This window comes from Girardinichthys multiradiatus, chromosome 8, assembly GCF_021462225.1.
Source record: "Girardinichthys multiradiatus isolate DD_20200921_A chromosome 8, DD_fGirMul_XY1, whole genome shotgun sequence".
NCBI lineage: Eukaryota > Metazoa > Chordata > Actinopteri > Cyprinodontiformes > Goodeidae > Girardinichthys > Girardinichthys multiradiatus.
In genome coordinates this window covers 37,633,008-37,654,599 of record NC_061801.1, presented here as the reverse complement: position 1 = coordinate 37,654,599, position 21,592 = coordinate 37,633,008, and the positions used below count along the sequence as shown (strand labels likewise).

Genomic DNA, 21,592 nt, shown 5'->3' with positions numbered 1-21,592 from the left:
GAGTCAAATTAGTGTCATATTTGTTTTTTTTATTTGTTTGGTTTGTTTTGAGTTTGTTTTTGTTTAATTAAGTCACTAGAAAATAGCCTTTAATTAATAAAAAAAATTAAGTAAAATGAATTCTTGATTATGGTCACCACCTTACGTTCATAATTGACCTGTAATTATTTTTGATTGATAATGCATACATTTCTATTTAGGCTGATTAATTTGCATACATTAATATAGTTTTACATAACTTATCAGTTGCTACATTGCTAAAAATCTGGTTATGCTTTGATCGTCTGACTCCTTCTCCAACAAGCTTTCATGGTACCAGCTGTTTTTGACAAACCCAGAGTAATCTGTCTGTGTTAGCTTGTGGCAGCCAATAACATCACCCTCCATATTTCCTGAGCCAGTCTCTGTCTCTGACATGGACGTGTTATAAACATGATAAAAGAATATTAAAAGTCATGGCTTTTTCTTCAGCTCATGACCGCACTGTGTCTGAATCATCCTTTCATGGACAGATATGCCCAAACAAAGACCACACACACACACACACACACGCACACACACACACACACACACACACACCCACGCACACACACACACACACACACACACACACACACACATATATATATATATATATATACAGATCTGAGTACTTAGTAAAACAGTGTGTGGTATTGATTCTGGCAAAAACAGCTTTCTCTTCCTTCAAGTAATGGAAGATGACTTTGAGTAGTTGATTCCATTGAGAGTCAAATAATTAAAAGGTGTTTACTGAAAAATGTAATTTCCCTTTGAAACTGAAGGAAACCACCTTGTCAAGGTGCCTCTTTATTGCTCTTTATTGGGGCGGGAGGTCAGAACAACACCCGTGGAGAGGCAGACCAGGGTAATGGTCCCTTTATTTCAGAAACGTAACCAGAGAGTGTGCTCCAACTAACTTCTCCTGAATATAAGGTTTGATGATTGATTGGAACAGTATGGCTATCGTCTTGGTCATAGAACCATGAACCAGATCTTTACTATCGCAGAGGGGATCATGGACATTTGTTTGTCCGGTCCACATGTGTTTTGCAGATCTGGTGAAGCATTTTGTAGGTGGTGCTGTGAAGTGCTGGGAATCCTCTTAAGAGTTATTTGGACCTGGTATAACCAAAGCAAGAGCTGTTCCCACATTCTCAGCACGTCGAGGTTCGTCTGATTGCCGGTTGGACCAGGATAGCCTCTTGTCACCATTCGTGTTTATGTTTTTCATGGACTGGATCTTAAAGCATAGTCATTAAAAGGTGCGTAATCGTGTTTGGGAACCTCAGGCTCTCATTTTTGCTTTTTGCATATATTCTTCTTTTGCGGTTCTTCAAGCAAAGAACTCCAGCAAGCACTGTAGCAGCACAGATGGGTGTGAAGCGCCCGGGATGAGAGTCAGCTCATCTAAGTCGGAAGCCATGGTTCTCAACCAAAAAACGATGGACTCCTCGCTCTGGGTTAGCAGTCAGCCTCTGCCTCAACTGGGGGAGTAAAAGTATCTTGGTGTCTTGATCAAGGGTGATGGTAAAACGGGGCAGGAGGTGGATAGATGGACCGGGCCTTCATTGTAGTAATGCAGCACCTGCTTTGATCTATATAGATGAGTAAAGAACTGAACCTAAAACCAAAGCTTGAGCATCCAAATTGAAAGGAGTAAGTTTAGACATCTGATCAGGCGGCCTCCTCTGGAAGACCATTTGGATTTTTGTTGTGCACATTCTACTAGAAGGGGATCCCAGGGCTGACACAAAATCTGCTAAAGGGATTATATATCATTTATCGCCTGGGAGCACCATATTATCCCACAGGCTGAGATGGAAAGTGTTCCGAGGCAGAGGGATGTCTAGCTTTCCATCCTGGACATATTATCTTTGTGACCTGATCTTGGATAAGCGGAAGACAATGGATGGAAGGATTTCCTAAAGAAGTAGGAGGTTGGTGACCCCCATGCTGTGCTTGAGCCGCCCACACCTGTGGAGAGGCAGGTGTAAGAATTATGATTATTGATTAATTAATATTTATCAAGAATTATAATTTAAAATCATAATTTGACTTTTTTTTTTTTATTTCTTAACCAAAAATCATTACTTACAAATCGAAATCAGAGATGTCCTCTGGTGTTGTAATTACGGCTCAAGGCCCTTGATAATTATAATTAAATAAATTCTCAGTAATAATTGATAACTGTTACTAGATGTCACTGTTTAATTAACCGCTTCACCGAAGGTGGAGGAACTTTGACCTTATTTTGACAGACAAATCACTCTTGCTCAAAATAAACACAAATGCTTTCTCTTTATCTACGTGAATATCTATTAAATCAACAGCCCTGATACACCTCGCTATTCTGATTCAATAACCTTCACCTAATCAAGCATGCAAAAATTCTACACAACAGGGGTAAAATAACTAACTAAACAAGATAAACAACATTGAGTGTGTATGAAAGTCAAACCAGCAGTTATGGCAAAAACAAGAGAAAATATGATACTGAGCAAAGCTTTGGGAGCGGCCTCCACCAGGCTGGAGTCATAAAACCCCCAAAGTTGGAGCTCAGTGAAACACAAAGGATCATAAAACGTTTAGGCAGCAACAGGTGGAAAAACACTAATAGTGAAGACAATGGAACAGTGAGTTTTCCACCATGAGGTTCTAGCAGTCCAACTTTAAGTTCACCTGAGTCTGTGCTCAGGTGTTCAAACACAGTGAGACGTGCACATCTTCGAAGCGCGGCAGCTTTCAGAGTCCAACAGCAATCAACGTTTCAGTAAGACATTGCACGCACATACAACTTAGAACACATTGGACTATAAGTGGCGATTCTAAATCTCTCTAAAATCCTACTCTATCCTGCCCAAGCTATTTCTAATAGAAATAAAACAAAACGGGATTACTTGGTGTCGTCTCTGGAGCAGGGGGGAGATGGGGGAATTTGTTACGCGTCCGTAACAAACTCAAAGACGGCCGGCCTACCTCCTTTGGCGAAAAGGGGAAAAATATGATGGACAGTCAACAGTCGACTGGAACAAAAAAAACAAAGAGGAAAATTTCTTCTCCTTGGAAAACCTCTGTGGGTTTTTCTTGTGTTACGTGTTAAATCCACGCCTTCGATCGGTCAAGTAAAGTTTACTGGTCTTCTTATCCCAGAAAACTCTTCCCATGAGTTTTGGCCAGTGAGGAGAATTAATGAAAACCGACGTGTGAGTTTCTTCTCCAGAATGATGCGCCTCCGTTGCGTGGTAACCACATCTCGGTTTCCAGTGGGAGAAAAGCAACGGTGGGGCGTCTCCCGTGTCCTTATATAGCCCACTGTGACATCAGAGCGATGACGCCCCTTCCTATCAGCTGCAATTCCTGCTGGGAGTTGTGGTTGCAGACTGGGGTCTATAGAAGCAGATGACACTGGGAGGTATAGTAGCAAACAAATGCTCCAACATGGGGCTGCCTCCGGGAGGTGCGCTTGATCCACCGCTACTTCAGGAACAACAGACAGGATCCAGAGTATCTTAAATCTAAACACGAAACTTGCTAATGGAAAGTGATTCCTTGCTGTTTTGTGAAGTTGTTCCGATAGTTGAAATAGTTTATGGCCTGGCATTGTGTCCCTGATGTTCTTGTCTCTCTCCTCACATCCTATGATTTGACCATTGTTGACAAACCGGATCAACACATCAAAATGTCCTCACTACCCCGATGATCGACTGATCTACGCAACTTGCTTTGATCAGTCAGATTTCGGTTCAAACAGGACTCAGATTTATGTTGTTTGTGACACACTTGATAAAAACAACAATCCATCTCCTCCTACTAGAGCTGTCAGTCATGCTCACAATATCAACGTGCAAAATCGCAGCTGTAAAAGCCTGCAGAAATCAAATAATTATCAGCCTATATTATTTATGGTTTCATACATTTGCCAAAAATATACTTGGCCTCTTGGATCAACTTTCACCTTGTTTTTATGCCCACATCTGATATAGAGCTTTGTGGTTAGGGAAGCTCTCAAAGAGTTGGAGGACATTGGGATGGAAAAGATAGAGAGTTGTGTGGAAAAAGTGTTGATCACCATCCAAATAATCATCACAATAATAACACCACAACGTGATGTTTTTGTAATATCACACAGCTCTACTTCCTGCTTAAATATAAGTGTGGCGTTAAAAGTTAATATTGACAAACTTGCAACTTCTGCCAATTTATTGTAAATCCTGGGTATGTTAATCCCAGATGTGTGAAGTTGGCCCGCTTTACATGTGTTAGGGATCATTATTCTGTCAGAACACCTCAATGTTTTAACTACCTAGATAGTGGATCTGAAGTCAAGTGGAAGAATTTGGAGCTAGTTCTCCTCTTGTACTGTTTCACTAAGTCATTACATCATTAAGACATCTCCAAGGCATGATACTGCCACCTCCATGCTTGACAAGTAGGTTGGAAAGCCTCACTCAGACTCTTCCAAACATTCTTCTTGTCATTGTGGCCAAATAGATAAATCTTTGTCTTGTCTGAACAGAAAACATATCCTTAGATGGCATTTGGGCAGTGGCAGGCTTTAGCGTTAGTGGGTTGTGGGTTGTTCCTAAACTCCCTGACCAGTTTCCTGTCATCTGAAGGGGGGCACAGTTAGGGTCTTCTTCTAGATCCAAAGTGCCAAAGTGGTGATGCATCTGAGTAAATTAAACAGTTGTTTGAGTTTATGATCCTGGAATCTGCAGTTGTTAGAAAATGGCTCCAGAAAACATTCCCAATTTGTGTAAATCTACAATACTTCTTCTTCCATCTTCACCTAATTCCTTGGTCCTTCTAAGGCACAGAGGGACTCATCAGTTGCACCCAGTCATGAGAACCAACCAGACGCTGATATGCTTTGGCCTCGTACATTTAAAAGACACTCAAGAACCTTCAGCACCAGTTATTAAGATTTAGGTGAATGTCAGTTTACATTTGTTCTTGGTTTTTAAGACATATTGCATTTGTGTGTTGCAGGAAAATAGTTCAAATAAATCAATAAAAGACTCAAACTGCTGCGATATTCTTAGCTAGGATGAGTGACTGTAAGCTTCTCAGCAGACCCTCCATTATATGTTAGATTTTATTTTTTTAAGCACTCGGTTACGTTTGAGCATAAAAATGTGCTTCATACATAAAGTGGAGTTAGGTTAACAGCAGCAGCATAAAACCTCAGGTGAAACAATGCCAAAATTAATTTGTGCCCGTAGTGCACAAATATTAGAATTCTTCGTCTGCATCCACTTACCCTCTGTCTCCTTAATTAAACTTCTATTTTCATCTTCCTCATCCTCCTCTCCATCTCGCCCTCTCTCTGAGACTCTAGCCTGGAGGACTGTTTTTCTATGTGTGTGTTTCAGTGAAGCACTTAAGTCTCCGTCTGTGTGTAGAGGCTGTAATGAGGGCTGCCAGCTGTGCCACATAAGCAACACACACAAAACATAGGTCTCCACTCGTAGGTCGAGGCAGAAATGGGCAGCGTGTGACGTAATGGGAAACATGTCTGCGTGGGATGGATGGATGGATGGATGGATGGAGAGCTGCACCATAGATCAAAACAGAAGCAGTAATTTCATAATGAGCAACATCACAATCAGAAAGGATTGCTTGAAGGTTTTATGGAGTAGGACGTTACATTTCAGAGGCCTGGCCTTCAAACTCTGCTGGCTAATGAGTAATTTTCCCAGTTGGCTGAATGTTCACTGTCCTTTGCCCACACCTGATGCAGATCTTAGTGAACAAGAGTGGGGACATCATTATGATCGAAAACAAAGAATGGAGAGGAAGCTCTGCAACTCTTTTACAAATTCACTCCCCAAACCCGATATTCTTGGATTTTCAAACGATGTCAATTGCTGTTGCTTTGGTGCATGAATGCTTTCAACATTTACTTTTATCTTCTCTCTACAACCAGCTTTGTTAAGAATTTGATCAGCTCTAAAATAAACTGGACATATGTTGGTCTTACATGTGCTTCCATCATCGCTGTGAGCTGTATAAGAGAGTATTAAGAAACAATACAGTGTAGATAATGTAATCGGAAAAATAATGAACAGATTATAACTTCCAACACATAGAGTCATACTTTTACCCTGTTATGTTTAAAATTAAAATTAAATGAAAAAGATAAAACATCATGACTTTCATGATGTTCTGGTTTGGGAAAATCCAACAGTATTATTAGCTCACTGAGTGCAGAAATGATTCATGTATCTTAATTTAAAAAGACAAGGATTTTATCACAAACTTTAACATTTTCATCCTAGAGCTTTATTTCATCCTAACTATCAAATAAACCTAACTCTGGAAAGCACTCACCATCATTTCCGGAGTTATTTTCTTTAAAAACTTATTATTTATGCCTTTTGTTACCTTCTGCAGTTTTTCTCAGTCTGGCAGAAAAATATGGATGCAGTTATTTTAAACAAACATCTTGTTTTTCTCCTTGTGTCCGCAGAATCTTGGCCACAGTGGGTTCAGACTTTGACCTCAGAACTCTGCGAGCCGTGAGAGTGCTGAGGCCCCTAAAACTGGTGTCAGGGATTCCCAGTAAGCCCACCGGAGAGCTTCGGAAAAGACACTGATATTAAAAATACAGCATGTAAAAGTTTCCAGCTCACATTTTGATTGCTCCTTGTCTCTCAAAGGTCTCCAGGTTGTCTTGAAGTCCATAATGAAAGCCATGGTTCCGCTGCTTCAGATCGGCTTGCTGCTCTTCTTCGCCATTGTCATGTTTGCCATCATCGGGGTGGAGTTCTACATGGGCAAGTTCCATCAGTCCTGTTTCAAGCCTGGCGGTGAGAACCCGAACTTTGACCGATTAGTATTAGGAGCTGATGTTCTTCACTGTTTTATGCCAAAGATACGATGTGATTACAGAGTTTAGTGTTAATACTGGTTAAAACCGTCCACATTTTGTCAAGCTACAACAACAAACTGTCATGTATTTAGTTGGTTTTATGTGTTAGACAAAACAAGTTAGTACAATTGTGATGTGGAAGGAAAAGGGTGCATGGTTTTTAACAATTTGATTCAGATGTCAACTAATTAGTACATAGAGTCCAACTGTGTGCAATTTAATCTCAGTATAAATCCAGCTGCCCTGTGAAGGCCTCAGAGGTTTGTTAGAGAAATCAAACAAACAACACCATGAAGATCAGGGAACACAGCAGACAGGCCAGGGAGGACATTGTGGAGAAGTTTAAGCTTTGAACATCTCACATAGCTTTGCTCAATCATCATCTGAACATAGAGAGAACATAACACAACTCTAAACCTACTAAGAAATGGATGTCCACCTAAACTGATTAGGTGGACAAGGAGAGCATTGATCAGAGATGGCAAAGATGCCCAGAAGAACATGGTAAATCTGGAGGAGCTGCAGAGATCCACGGTTCACGTGAGAGCATCTGTTGACAGGAAAGCTTCTAGTCATGAGATGAGATGACAGGAATGTGGATGGAGCTAAATACAGGTCAGTCCTGGAAGAAGACCTTTTAGAGACTGCAACAGACTTTAAACTGAGCTGGAGGTTTAAAGTCTAGCAGGACAGTGACCCTAAACATACAGCCAGAGCTACAGTGGAATGCTTCAGACCAATATTCATATGTTAGGATGTTAGAATTAAAAATGGATGTTCAGAGATGCTCTCTGTCCAGTTTGATTGAGCTTTAGCCAGTTTCCAACAAAAATCTCAGTGCATTTGTCAACAGGACAACATTTAATTTACCAATGCTATCTCTGACCCCATAAAGCTTTCCTTAAAGCCAAAATAATTCCTGTTTTACCTTTGCAACAAGTCATGTAGCAGAAATAGAAAATAGGTAGAAGACAGTGCTCATATCATATGATACCAAAATGTAACTGTTTGACCTGAGGAGTTTCGCCTTCCAGCAGGACAACCCTAAACATACGCAAAGAGCTTCAGTGGAGTGGCTTAGATCAAAGCATATTCATGTGTTGGAATGGTCCAACATGCAGCTGCAGCGTAAAAACCGGAGAGGATTAAACACAAAACTTAAACCACGTTGATGGTTTTCTCAAGTAAAAACCATCTTGCTGAGAGTAGCAGCAGGAAGAACCTTAATCCAATTCCTGGTGTTTTAAAGCACGGTTCCTCCATGACGGCTTTATTTTGATGCATTATAAAAATAAATATATCTAAAGGTGTCAGAAATCCCCTAGAATGTTTTTCTCAAATATGTCAGAAACTTTCAGAGTACAATTAACTCAGCTAAACGTGTTTTAACCTATGCACTTCTGTTGATGGGTAAATGATCCTGATCAGAAAACTAACTTCAACAACTCTGCTGCATGTTCATAAACATACCAAGCAGGCATGAGATTAAAATTACACATCCGAACAAGGATGCAAGAGCAAAACGGTTTCCTTTTGGCCATACTGGGGTCTCGGCTGCAGTTTGGACTCATTTAAAGTCAATATAATTTAAATGTAATCTTTCACTGACATATTTTCTCATTACAAAGCATTGGACTAACTCTGGCAGTGCCATTCCTTTTCTTTCTCTGTCTTTCTCTTGTTCAGCTGAAAGAGTGGTGGACTGGCCGTGTGGTTCTGAGTCACCAGCCAGAACTTGCCCCAACGGCACCGTTTGCCAGGAGTACTGGACCGGACCGAACTTTGGCATCACCAACTTTGACAACATCCTGTTTGCAGTGCTGACAGTATTCCAGTGCATCACCATGGAAGGCTGGGTGGACATCCTCTACAGCGTACGTCTAGTAGTAAATTAGTATGAATTATTCAACTGGAAGCAGATATTTACACACATTGTATAAAACACACATGATCTTTTATTTCAGTCTGACAACAAATCAGACTAAACGTTTTGTGTTTTAGGTCAGTTGGGATTAACAAAGTAATTTCTTTTCTGCTAAATGTCAGAATAATGATAAAGAGAATTTCCATTAATCATTGAACAATCCAAAGAAATGAGCCAATATATCAGGAAGATAATTATGGACCAATGGGGAAGCTTGCAAGCCAGACCACACCATCCCAACTTTGAAGTACAAGTGTGGCAGCATCATGTTGTGTGGGTGTTTTGCTGCAGGAGGGACTGTTGCTCTTCACAAAATAAAGTGCCTCAAGGTGGAAGAACATTATGTGGAAATATTCAGGCAAAATCTCAAGAAATCAGTAAGGAATTTGAAGCTCAGCAGCAAGTTAGTTTTCCAAATAGACAGTGACCATAAGCATACCTCTAAAATAGTTACAACGGTGCTTAGGAAAAAGTCAAAGTTGTGGAGCCACCATTCCAAAGTCCTGATCCTATCAGATACCATTGAAAATTTATGGGCAGAGCAGAAAAAGTGTGTGAATAAGGTAAACTATAAACTCAACCCAGTTACACCAGTTCTGTCTGGAGGAATGGGCCATAATTCCAGCAAACTATTGTGAGAAGCTTGTGGAAGGACCCCCAGAACATTTGATCTAAGTCATGCAGTTTAAAAAAAACATTTTCAGACATTTAGCAAATAAAAATGTTTCTGTTTATCCCAACTGATCTAAATTACTAAGGCCCCTGAAACGGTAACAAAGCAGGCTGGACAAGACAAGGTTAGGAAGGAACAAGAATCTGTGAGACCTGTAACATACTGCAGCATCTAAGGGGGGGTCACCAAGTCGCCATAGCAACCATTAGATGCTATCGACATGCCAACTGGTTGTTTGGGAGTAAAAGATGAATTTATCTTAAGGTTCTTTAAATATCAATAACAGGGATGGCAACAAACCCAGAAGGCGCTGATACACTCCATAAAATTTCCATCTTGTTACATTGTATTTGTTGTAATTGTCAGTTCCTTGATCGGTTCTGATATATTTGTACAAAGTTTGGCTGTAAATGCCAAAACAGGGATGGGCTGCTCATGTCAGAACTGAGGTGGTTTCTTGGGTTGTGTCTTTTGACCACTGGGTCACTGGGTTACCAACAGTCTGAGTCTTTCTTTTACCTCTCTGCTACCAAACCGTTTGGTTATCTAAACATCAGGTCCTTAGTGGTTTTTCAGGCCAGACAAAAGTATGACTGTGCCTTTTAATAAAAACTCTGCTACTGAGAAGACAACCCCCCCCCCCCCCCCCCTCCTCCAGATTAAATACACAAACAGCTTTTCATAAATGTATCTATTAAATGACAGTCAGGCTTGCCATTGCTCACTAACCTTTGATGCTGTATCATCTAAAACTCAAAATCACTTTCTTCTCTGATGATTATAAACATAGTAGAAGGTCTTTAGCTTCCTGTGTGTCATTTCCAGGAGTTATAGCATTGCTTTGGTGTGGAGAGCTTTAGGTACTAGCATAATCTATGCATTTTCTGTTGCTGCACTTAACATAAGCCATGAAAAACACATGAATGGATAAGAGTGGTAATTGCCTTTGAATGATGTTTTTCTTTGTCTGACTGCTTGAATGACTGACGTCTCAATCATGACAATTACGTAAAAAAACGTGTCTTACTAAAGTTATTTCATCTGAAGGCGGTGAGACTAGCTAATGGGGGTAGGGTTCCAAAACGTTTTTCCTCTGCTTGAATTTCTGTTTATCTTTAGTTTAAGGATAAACAAAAGACAGCTTAGACATCAAAATGTGAATATTTCTTTTAAAAGAAAATAATATTTAATGAAGTGTCCTAATTTTTTGACACTACTGTAAAAAATTTTGTATTTCCTCTCTGGGCATAAAAGCTACATTAAAAACATTAAGGATTCCCCTGTTTATCTTTTACTTTCTGTGAAAAGTCAAAATTGTGGATATCAGTACGAGGCGGGGCCCCTGTTGACCACCTCTTGCTTTCTATGTAGCTGTTTGGTCATTTTTATTATTCCTGAATCAAAATATGAATGTTATCTATCCAGGTGGAGGCATTCAGACATGTAATACCTTTGGAAGGCATCTCAAACTTTCCAAATTTCCAAAGAACCAGAAAGATGCAGTCAGCTAAAGCTATGACTTGTGTTGGTTCATTTCTGAGGCTTAATTTTAGCAAAGTAAGTAAGGTAGTGATCTGGAATCCTAATTTCTAATTACACTCAGATCTTTTAATCCTAAATGTTTTTACCATCTGTGGCAGATCTGTATTTGTTTCTGAATTTCAAACACATTTTCAGGGTAAAGAAGGGAGACAAATCCCAGACACTGCAAATGAAGGAACAGATGGAGGAGGACATTCTGATTACAGAAAACTTAATGAAGTAGATGTTACATTCACACTGTCCTGGCCTCTAACAGAGAAGCGCCTTTTTGCACTCTCTAAGCCAGTGTGCCTCAAAAACAGTTTTATAAACACTGCCAACCTTCTTGCATGATCTTTGTTCTGATTATTTTTTTGAATCAGCTTTATGTAAACCCCCCACCCCCCCATGCTGTGCATTTCTCAGGCAAATATTTTTCTCTCCAAAAGCAGAACAAACTGCAAATCATCAGTGGATCACTGGGAATACATAACCATCCCACATTAAAATCTCTGCTCTTTTTATTGTTGTGATCCTGTGAAAGGATAGTTGTTTTTATTTTGTGCTAGTTTCTCTTGAAAGATTTGTACCTGTTGAAAATATTTGCAAGAATTGTAAATATATTTATTAAGGGCTTTTAATTGTTCATTTGAATCTTTCTTTTTCAAAATACAAAACAAGCATTTCGTGCACATGGTTGAATTTACTGGGTTTATTTTTTGTCTTACCCACAGAGTGTCAAATTGTTTTATACAGTGGGTTTGGCTGTTAGACAAAACATAACAGACAAAATGTTTTTTTATCCGAATAAATGCCTAAATACATTTATTTTAAATAAAGTCTTGATCGTGGCGTAGGCACTGCTAGCCAAAAATCCCTTGATAGCTGGAGTGACCAAGTCGTCACATAAAACTTCATGAGAACATTCAAATAGGCGGGAGCCGTTCAGTTAAACACTTTGTAGGCTAACATCAGTTATTTGTATATGATGCATCGTCTTTAAGGCTGAATGAAGATGAGACGTACCGCTGCGTTCTGGAGTGTCTGCAGAGGTTTCACACTGCAATGTGGACGACTAGTTAGTACGGCATCCTAGTCAAGATGGGGGATGACCATTGACTGCACCAGGAGCCTGGTGGCATGTTAGATCAGGTATGACCTAAATCTTATGTTTAACAATGCGAAGCGGCATGATTGAGTGACAGAGGCAACATGATCTTTAAAAGTCAGCTGGTCATTGATTGTGACACCCAAGTTAGTTACCTTTGATGGAGCAAACGGTAGGGATTCAGCTAGGATGCAGAAATCATGGCGAATGATTGGTCTGGCTGGGAAGGCAAGCAGTACAGTTTTAGAGAGGTTTAGCTAGAGGCGATAGGCGTTGATCCATGTCAATACGCAGAAAGACAGTCCGAGATTCATGCTGAGACTGTGTGGTCATCAGAGTTGGGTATCGTCAGCATAGCAGTGAATGAGAAGCCACATAATTGGATGATCTGGCCCAGTGAGGTGGTTTATATGTGTCAAATGTCTTCTTTTAAGGCCTTTTCAAAGTGGAGAGGCCACTTCTTAACCCAGATTAGTTTGGGTCAAGGTGATTGTTTTGTGAGAGGCTTTGTAAGACCTGCTTGAAGACCACCCCTTTCAATGGTCTTTAGATGGAATCTGGCAGAAGGAGAACAACCGACAGCACTACACAGGAGTTGGAGGGATGGAACGTTTTTGAGCAACAGGGTAGAGTTGAGATCAGGTCTTTGGGTAGACCATACTAGAAGATTATTGTTAGCCTGCTTTATCCATTCGAAAACCCATTTGGATGTGTGTTTGGGATCTTTGTACTGCTGGAACACCAAGCCCTGTCCAAGTTTCATTCATCTAGCTGTTGGTTTGAAGTAAAACTATAGGGAGGCAGTTAAAACAGTCTCATAACATGATGTTGCCACCACCATGTTTCACAGGTGGTGTAGGGTTCCTAGCTTTAGAAGCCCCACCTTGTGTGTATGTTCCAACCATCTTACCCAAATTGTTACTCAGTTTAAAGGAAATTGGTCAGGATGTTCAGGAGCAACTGAGGAAACACCAAAGTTTAAGCTGATTATAAACACAGTTTTCTGTTGGAACACCAGTGTGACTTTCCACAGTGAACCCAGTTTTATATAACCATAGAGTCTGGAGGTGCTAACTATAAAAGAAGCCTGCGCCGCAGAATCGACACCTTAAAGCCAGGCTGAGATTTGTACCTGCCGACATTGAAAAATAGGTTCGAGTCAAAGTGAGGCTAAGAATACAGCAGTGAATGTCAAGCACAGTGGAGTAGAGTGGTCAAATATTAAGCCAGAACTTTCCTAAAATCTTTTTTAACCTTTTGCAACTTGTTAAAGAACATCCAGGTAAATATTAGTGTGGGTGTATGTATCTATTTAGATCTGGGTCAGAACTGTAGGTGTGCTTTTGGAAACTCATTAGGTTAAATGATGACTGCCGGTCCCTGCCGTTTTAGTTTGGATTTTCACATCTGGAAAATATATATTTTATTTAACACTGAAGAAAAAATCAGGCGACACCTCAACATCAACTACTTCAAAATATCTTTAATTCCTCCAGTAACATTTTGCAATAGGGAAAAGATTTGATTCCAAATGATACTAAACGAGAACATACACATCAGCAACTGATTTTAACACAGCTAAAATCCAGGAAGTGAGTCTATAAATCTACAGAGCAGCATTTTTCCTCCACCTGTGACCGCCCGACATTATTATCCCACCTTTCCCTCTCTTCTTTTAGCTGTAACACAATGAGAGTGCACACAAAAATCAGAAATGTGCTGCTCCGATTCACACTGTGAGAGTGTCTGTACACTGTGAGCCACACAGGAGGCAACGTGCTACTGCTGTTGCAGCAGCAGAAGCAGCAGCAGGATCTGTGGGCGGTTTCACTGTGTTGTTAACGTAGAGATGCATATTTCACAGTCCGCAATTTCATTACATATTCCCCGCCTCCCCTGAGGATTCAACGGCTACTTTTAAATTAGAGGCAACACTAATTATGTCTGCTCTGTCAGAGTTTTATTAAATCACATGAGAGATGTGTAGGTTTGGTTATAGATCTCGATTTACAGTAGAGCTAGAAAGTCTTCAGTCAACCCTCATTTCTATATATCTTTCATCCAAGCTGCTAGAATTTCTTATCGTCTCAAGTTGTCCAGGCTTTCTGAAGATCTTTTGCTGCATTGTTACTCATTTTCTCTCCAGTTTTTTGAGGAAGCCACTTGATTTTGATCTGTAAATCCTTCAGACATAGAAAGGCCTCTAAACCTAAGAGATGAACCAGTGGTGTCTTGATGTACATACACCTCAATAAATTGTTTCAGTAACTCAATTCACCGAGTGAAACACATTATGTAGATTAATTACACACAGACTGATGTTTTCAAGCCTGTTTCTGGTAAATATGATGATTTTTTCCCCCCACAACTAATAAAAACATGGCATGTACAATTAGAATATAAATGAAAAGTATGTTTAATGACTGTTGTTAATAAAGGTTGTTATTTTCAAAAGGTACTTTTCATCTGACAAATGAGCCTCATCAGAGCGAATATTCCAGCCTACTGAGATGCACCTCTAGGTTTGGACAGCCCCGAACATCACACTACCACCACCATGTTTGTATGATGTTCTTTTTCAAAGATTTTCCAAAGAGGTCCACTTTGGTCTTGTCAGTCCATAGAAAATTTTTAAAGGTTTCTTTTTAGCTCTAGTGGCCTTTCTTTGCAGTATATAGACAGGAAATGGGCAGAAAGAGAAAGGGAAGGCATGCAGCAAAGGTTCAAGGGTCAGGAATCGAACCCGGACGGCTGCGTCGAGGATTTTGTTTATTTAGATTGGGGCATGACCCCTATTTTTTCTAGGTCTTTCAAAATAAAATAGAATAGAATTATCTGTTATTGTCCCTCAGCGGGGAAAATCCAAGTGAATCAGCAGCAAAGTAAAAAGCTAATGAAAGCACACACATTCACATAAAGCACATAAGCAATAATATAAAACTAAAATAAGCCAGAGACTGTACAGGACATACATGCAACACAAGTAAAACTAAAAGGGTCATTCAGCATACATCGTGTTGTCAGACAGGTTCTATTTAAGTAATTTCTTGATTCTACAGGTCCCTCACTAATCGGACCTGGGCATGGTGAGTTTAATTAAACCAAACAAACAATTTTTGTTACTTACAGATTATTCATGAATTAGCTTAGGTTGGCTTGGATAGTTTTTCCCCTGATAAATTAAATCATCATCTTCAAAAAAAGAATAACTCTTTTTCACAGCTCTGTACATGGCTAACACTGAGCAAAAACAGCACAACATATCTGTATCTGTACAATAGTGAGTAAGATTACTTGGATGCAGAGCACAGTTAAGGTTTAAACTGAAAAAGTCTCACTAAAATTACTGTGAAGTAAATTATTTCAAAAGTCTGGAGATAATAGTCGACTCCACAAGAGGTGGATTAGCTTTAACTTCATATTCACGCAGCTCTTTTGATTCTCCTACTTTTTGCTGCTTTTGAAAGACCTTTTGCTCTGTGTGTCACCCTGGCTATTTAGCTGCTGACACTTGTGCGTGATGTTAGAGCTTCAGTTGTCTTCCCTTCAGCAGGCTCTCCTTGTGCCTGTATCTGTGTGTTGATGGTTGATCCGAAAGCGGAGAGTGGGAGTAGAAACTGTCACCCTGGAACTGCATGATGCGTGAATCCAAATCTGTGGCATTTTTTTGTGCCTTTTTTGTATATTTTCCCCTGCTGATCATTTAAAGCTGTCAGCCCACACCAGCTCAGATGAAGAACAGCTCTGGATTAATCATGTCAAGTGAACTTCGCTCTAATGGTTGTTTTTACATGTCAAGAAAATCCAGGATGTGGGAGCAGCAAATAGAGGCAGGCATAGCTGTCTTGTGGTGGTTGGAAACTAAAATTGTCTCAGCAGAATATGACATGGCAGGCACTACAGTGCCATGTATTCATACTCATTTAACCCATGTTAACTCTGGAGGAGCCGTAGAGTCATTCGCTGCATTAATAGTGAAAGAGTAGCACGAAAAGCATCCCCACAGCATGATGCTGCCATCACCATGTTTCCTGGTAGGGATAGTGTATTCAGGGTGATGTGCAATTTCTGTTTTCTGTCATATTTATCCTTTGGCATATAGCATGGCAGAAAACTAACACTGCTCAATCCTCTGACCACACCAACCCCACTGCAAAACATGGTGGTGGTAGCATAATGATGTGGGAATGCATTTCTTCAGCATGGACAGGGGATTTTGTCAGAGATGATGGGAAGATGGATGGAGGTAAACTCAGGACAACCCTGGAAGAAAACCTTTTGAAGGCTGAAAAAGTTTTGGGACTGGGGTGGAGGTTCACCTTGCTGCAGGGCAATGACCCTAAACATTCAGCCAGAGCTGCAGTGGAATGGTTTAATTAAAGCATATTTATGTTTTGGAATGGCCCAGTCAAAGTCCAGACCTGAATTCAGAAGCCATGACGAGACTTGAAAATTTGTGTTGAAATACTTTCTCCATTCAATCTGACTGAGCTTGAGCTAAATTACAATAAACAGTGGGCAAAAACTTTATTCTTTAGATGTGCAAAGCTGGTGCAGCGGGGCTGAATACAAATCCAGGCCACAAATTTAAAATGTTTATGTTAAGAATTTAGGAGAACCATTTTATTTATTTCGTTTAAAGTAAAAAACAGAAACATCTTCCAGGGTAGATGAGAATGTTTTTTTTACTTATTTGTGTGAGTCAGGAGCCGCATAAGGATCAGTTTGGTCTGTTAAAGAGCAATAGAACCAGAATAATCGTTTTTTGTGCTTTTCTTGCGCAGTCTATTCACAAAATCTTTCAATATATTTGTATTTTGAACCTAAATGGTGCCTCAGATGTATTTTACTGACAGTGCCAGAGGCTGCTAGTTATGTTTCATTGATAATCACACCTCCGTCATGAAGTGACATATGATTAAATGAAATGATGGGTGTCCTTCAGTGATGTCCTCGAGAGATTCAGGTTTTCTTTTCCTTTTTTATTGCTGCTCAGGGCATTTTACAGCCTGCACAAAATCTGGGTCCTGGACAGAGGACAAACGTTGCATCCATATTTGTGCAATGAAATCATTATGGTGGCTAGGTTTATCCTAAAGTTTTTGTTAGGCTGCCAGATATTTTCTAGAGGTTTTCTTGCAGCTCTGGAAAATGTCCAGTATTACAAGGAAAACAATTGTTACTTACTATAAGGGCTGCAAAATTATATTTTATTGTCATTATTAGTCATTTATTTTTAATTGTAATTTTGTTATCAATGCTTTATTTATTGTTAATGTTTTCTTCTGCAAAAGTGGACATCTAATAGAATCCTTCCCAGTATAACCAGAGAAATGTGTTTTTATTCTCAAATGAACCTGGTTCAACTGCTGAAGCTGCCGGATCAAGGCCATGTCAAAAGAAAAGCACTTCCACCTTTCGAGCTGAATTTAAAAGTGTAAATGACACAAAAGACAGCCTCACTTTATTTTCTCTTCCCCACTATTCCTGCAGCTGAAGGTGGTGTGTGTGTGCTTATCTTCTGCAGGAAGCCCCAATGCACGGGAAATTCAGTGGATGTGTAAAGTCATCTTAGTGCGAGAGACCTTAGCATGGTGCAGTTTTATATGCACATAACAGCTGCAATGCCAAAAGGTTTTCAATAAATGAGGCAACTTTGAGCGAGGGCAGCAGTGTCCATTCTACTTTTAATTGTTTGACCACCAAGGTGCATGTGTAGATGTTCATGGGCCACATGTCATGGATAAACTTCCACAGCTGCTACCAGGCTAGACCATGCAGCTCCTAGGACATAGACATCCTCCTCCCAGGAAAAAAAAAAACACCACATTCATAATTTCTGGGTGCAGAAGTAAAACTCTTCTTCCGGTGAGCCCAATGCAAACCCCTACTGGTCACTAAACGGAAAGCAGATTTCAGGCACGTCTTCTTTTACACGGGGGGACTTTACATGCATCTTTCATCCAGTCTAAGGCAAGGCCAAACTTCCCCTCTTCTGTTAGGTATAAACTGGCTGGTTAGTTCTTCCATGTTTTGCACATTTTAAGAAAAAAATGGAAAATCATTTCATGAACTGCCAAATTATTACCAAAAGCTTCCTTGAAGTCTTAATGAAGAAGAAAGTTGAAAAGACCTTCATGTAAGTGTCAAACTAAATGACTTCAGCTATAGAGTGGAGGGAAAAACAAGACAAAGCGGGTAAGAGATGATGAGAAAGTCATGAAATGCTTGAAAAGAAATGAACCCAGCTAATACAACACAGCCCCTCTGAGGTATTTATCCTACGGGTGGGTGGTTGTTTCTCTGACAGCGGGGCCAGAAGGTTTGCTGCAGCACATTTTCATGCTCTTATCTCGGATTCTCTGGTGCATAATACAGAACCCCAGCCCACTGATTGGGCTGGCCTGAACCTTCCATCACAATTACTTTGACACCGGCGTCTGCAAAATGTCACTGTGCTTCACACGGAGCATCAGTCTGCGGTTTGCTTGTCCCTTGTGCGGTAGCACTCTCAGACACAGAGGACGTTGACTTCCAGAGGCAGGACATAGAGGCACAACTGCAAAGGAGAAGCAAAATGAGAGTGTTTGGGAAAATTGAGGAGTAATTGATAAATATTTTAGGAACTATGTCTTTGAAGCAGACCTACAATCCAACAGATATTCTGCATCATTGCCTGAAAAAGTTGAGATGGAAACTGCTTGTTCACACCACCGCTGAGTGGGAGGAGTGTTTCAGGCCACTTTATGTTGATTGTAATAGAACTGAACCAGACAAAAAAATAAAAACAGAACCATTAACTCATTTGATACCATTAATGGAGATCTCTCTGACATTTCTCTTAGCGCCTGCTTTGTTTGCAGCTTTGTTAGCTGTGGACTCTCTACTTGCAGAGCAGCAGGAATTTCTGCAAACCCTGTATTGCCAAAAGTATTAGCTGACTTGCATTCACACACACATAAACTTGATTAACAGGCTTATCTTAATCCACAGGGTTTAGTATGATGGTGGTGCATCCTTTGCGCCTATAACAGTTTCACTTGTGCTGGGAAGGTTTTTACCACGAGGTTTAGGAGTGAGTTTATGGAAATATCTGACCAGAAGAGCATTTATGAGGTCAGACACTGATGCTGGACGAGAAGGTCTAGGTTAGGTTAGGCTCTCTGCACTATTTTATTCCTAAGGTATTATATTGGGTTGCAGTCAGGGGTCTGAGCAGGCCAGTCAAGTTCTTCCACACAAAACACGCTCATCCATATCTTATGGACCTTGATTTGTCCACTGGTGTGGAGTTATGTTGGAGCAGGAAATAGACATCTCCCATAGAGTTGGGAGCATAAAATCGTCCAAAGTGTCTAATATGTTGAAAGATTAAGAGTCCCTTTCACTGGAACTAAGGTACTGAGCCAAACTCCTGAAAATCAGAACCATACCATAATTCTCTCTTTATCAAACGTCACACTCGACTCAATTCAGTCAGGCAAGTGCTGTTCTCCTGGCAGCTGTCAAACCCAGTCATCGCTTGGATTGCCAGACAGAAAGGCATTATGGGTCACTCTAGAGAACATGTCTTCACTGCTCTAGAGCAGCGTTTTACAACCCTGGTCCTCAGGACTCACAGTCCATGTTTTTAGACGTGTCTCTGCTCTGGCACATCTGATTCAAATGATTGCACCACCTCCCCTGAATGCCTTCAAGTGGCAAGGCAAACTGGGAAGGGGAAAAGGAAGAGATGCTGCCTAGGCAGCTGATGGTCTCATGACAGGAGGACTCTGGATGATTCTTTGTGCTCCGGTTGTTCTACCTGTTTTAGCAGTTATATAATCTCATATGTCCCAATGAAAATGTCAAAATGAATTCTAAAATCCTGCCCCATCTCGCTTTTGAAACAATACTTGTGTGTTGTAAACCCATTGTTTTCTTTTTTCTATAAAAAATGTCAAAATCCAGCAGAGAGAAATACTGCAGTAACATGTTTGTGAAAAATAGCAGAACGTTTACTATATGGCTCTGAATATTGTGTGGTTTGTACAGACTGGAGAATGGGAAAATACTGCATGTGTTTTTTTTGTGGCAGTTGGTACTGCAACGCAGTTTTATCATGCTGAATTGTTAGGAACAACTTTAATTAGAGTTACATGCTTCTGTTTTGGCGCGATAGAGGACAGAGTGCCTTTGTGTCTTAGGAGGCGAACTGATATGACAGTTTGTTTTTTCTAATGAGGAACCCGAGAAAGCTTTCTTCAGACAGAACAGGCAGAGAAGCAGAATATACTTTTGTTAAAATTTGGAACCAACTATATATACAACTTTAATGGATTTTCACAGCAATAAACAGGGAAATCAGTGTCGTGATTTACAGCCTTTCTTTTCTGGCTCTGTTTTCAGACTAATGATGCTGTGGGAAACAACTGGAACTGGCTCTATTTCATCCCTCTCATCATCATAGGCTCCTTTTTCATGCTCAACCTGGTGCTCGGTGTCCTGTCGGGGTAAGTCCACTTAAAGAAGAAATATTTTCGCATTTCATCTTCATATAAAACAAATGTAAGTGCAGTAACCATATCACTCCCATCTTGTCAGGGCAAACAATGTGTTTAGAATTAAAGCTGGATTCACTTCAGTGTGTAAATTGCTGCTTACCAACCCTGCCACAAGTGAAAATGATTTAGTGAGACACCTGAACTCTTATTGCTCCTGAAATCATCCTCTCTTATATAGAGTACAAACATAAAGTAAAGCATTGTATTATTTGAGTGTGAATGTGTCAATGAGCATGAAGGTAATGATTATAAGAAAGGCTTAACCATTAGATTTTATGTATTAGGTAACCTTTCGAAAGGTTAGGGGTTACTTACTGAAAAATAACCTGTAACTTCCGGTGAGTAACTGTTAAGTTTCAGAAAGTGACCTTTGAGTTCTATCAAAGTGACCTGTGAGTTGTGGTAACTGTCCTTGAAAATGCCCTTCATGGTTCCAAAAAGAGTTTCACTTTAAATTCTAGGAAAGTGGAAACTAACCTACCAGAAACTAACCTGTAAGTTCTGGGAAAGCAATGTACTGGTAATAGAAAGTAGACTGATTTCCTGTAAATTAAACCTGGAAGTTCCGGGAAAGCAGTCAGTAGGTTTTGAGACAGTTGATTGCAAGTTCCAGGAAAACTACTGCTAAGTTCTGGAAAGTGTTAAAAAAACATCAGAAAATAACCCATTGGTTCTAAATCGTAAAATCTAACTTTCAGACAATAATGGAAAATGATCTGTAAGTTTCAAAAATGATATTTCAATATTCTGGAAAACTAACCTGAAAGTTCTAGAAGTAACTTGTTGGTTCCAGAAAAGTAAGTTGTCAAGTTCCAGAAAGTTGTATACAGTTAGTTACAGAAAATGAAACCTGTACGTTTTGGGAAAGCAGCCCCTAAATTCTGGGAAAGAACTCGAGTTCTAAAAAGTCACTAGTAAGTTCTAGAAATGA

At 40.0% G+C, this 21,592-nt stretch overlaps 1 protein-coding gene across 1 annotated transcript in view; it reads left to right on the top strand.

Moving 5' to 3' along the window:
* Window positions 1–21,592, top strand: part of cacna1bb (calcium channel, voltage-dependent, N type, alpha 1B subunit, b) — a 214,162-nt gene that overhangs the window by 74,740 nt on the left and 117,830 nt on the right. Inside the window, exons 3-6 of the mRNA XM_047372543.1 lie at window positions 6,491–6,582; window positions 6,681–6,830; window positions 8,579–8,766; window positions 20,507–20,610. Of these exons, the coding sequence (XP_047228499.1) occupies window positions 6,491–6,582; window positions 6,681–6,830; window positions 8,579–8,766; window positions 20,507–20,610 (534 nt within the window). The remainder of the gene's footprint in view (window positions 1–6,490; window positions 6,583–6,680; window positions 6,831–8,578; window positions 8,767–20,506; window positions 20,611–21,592) is intronic.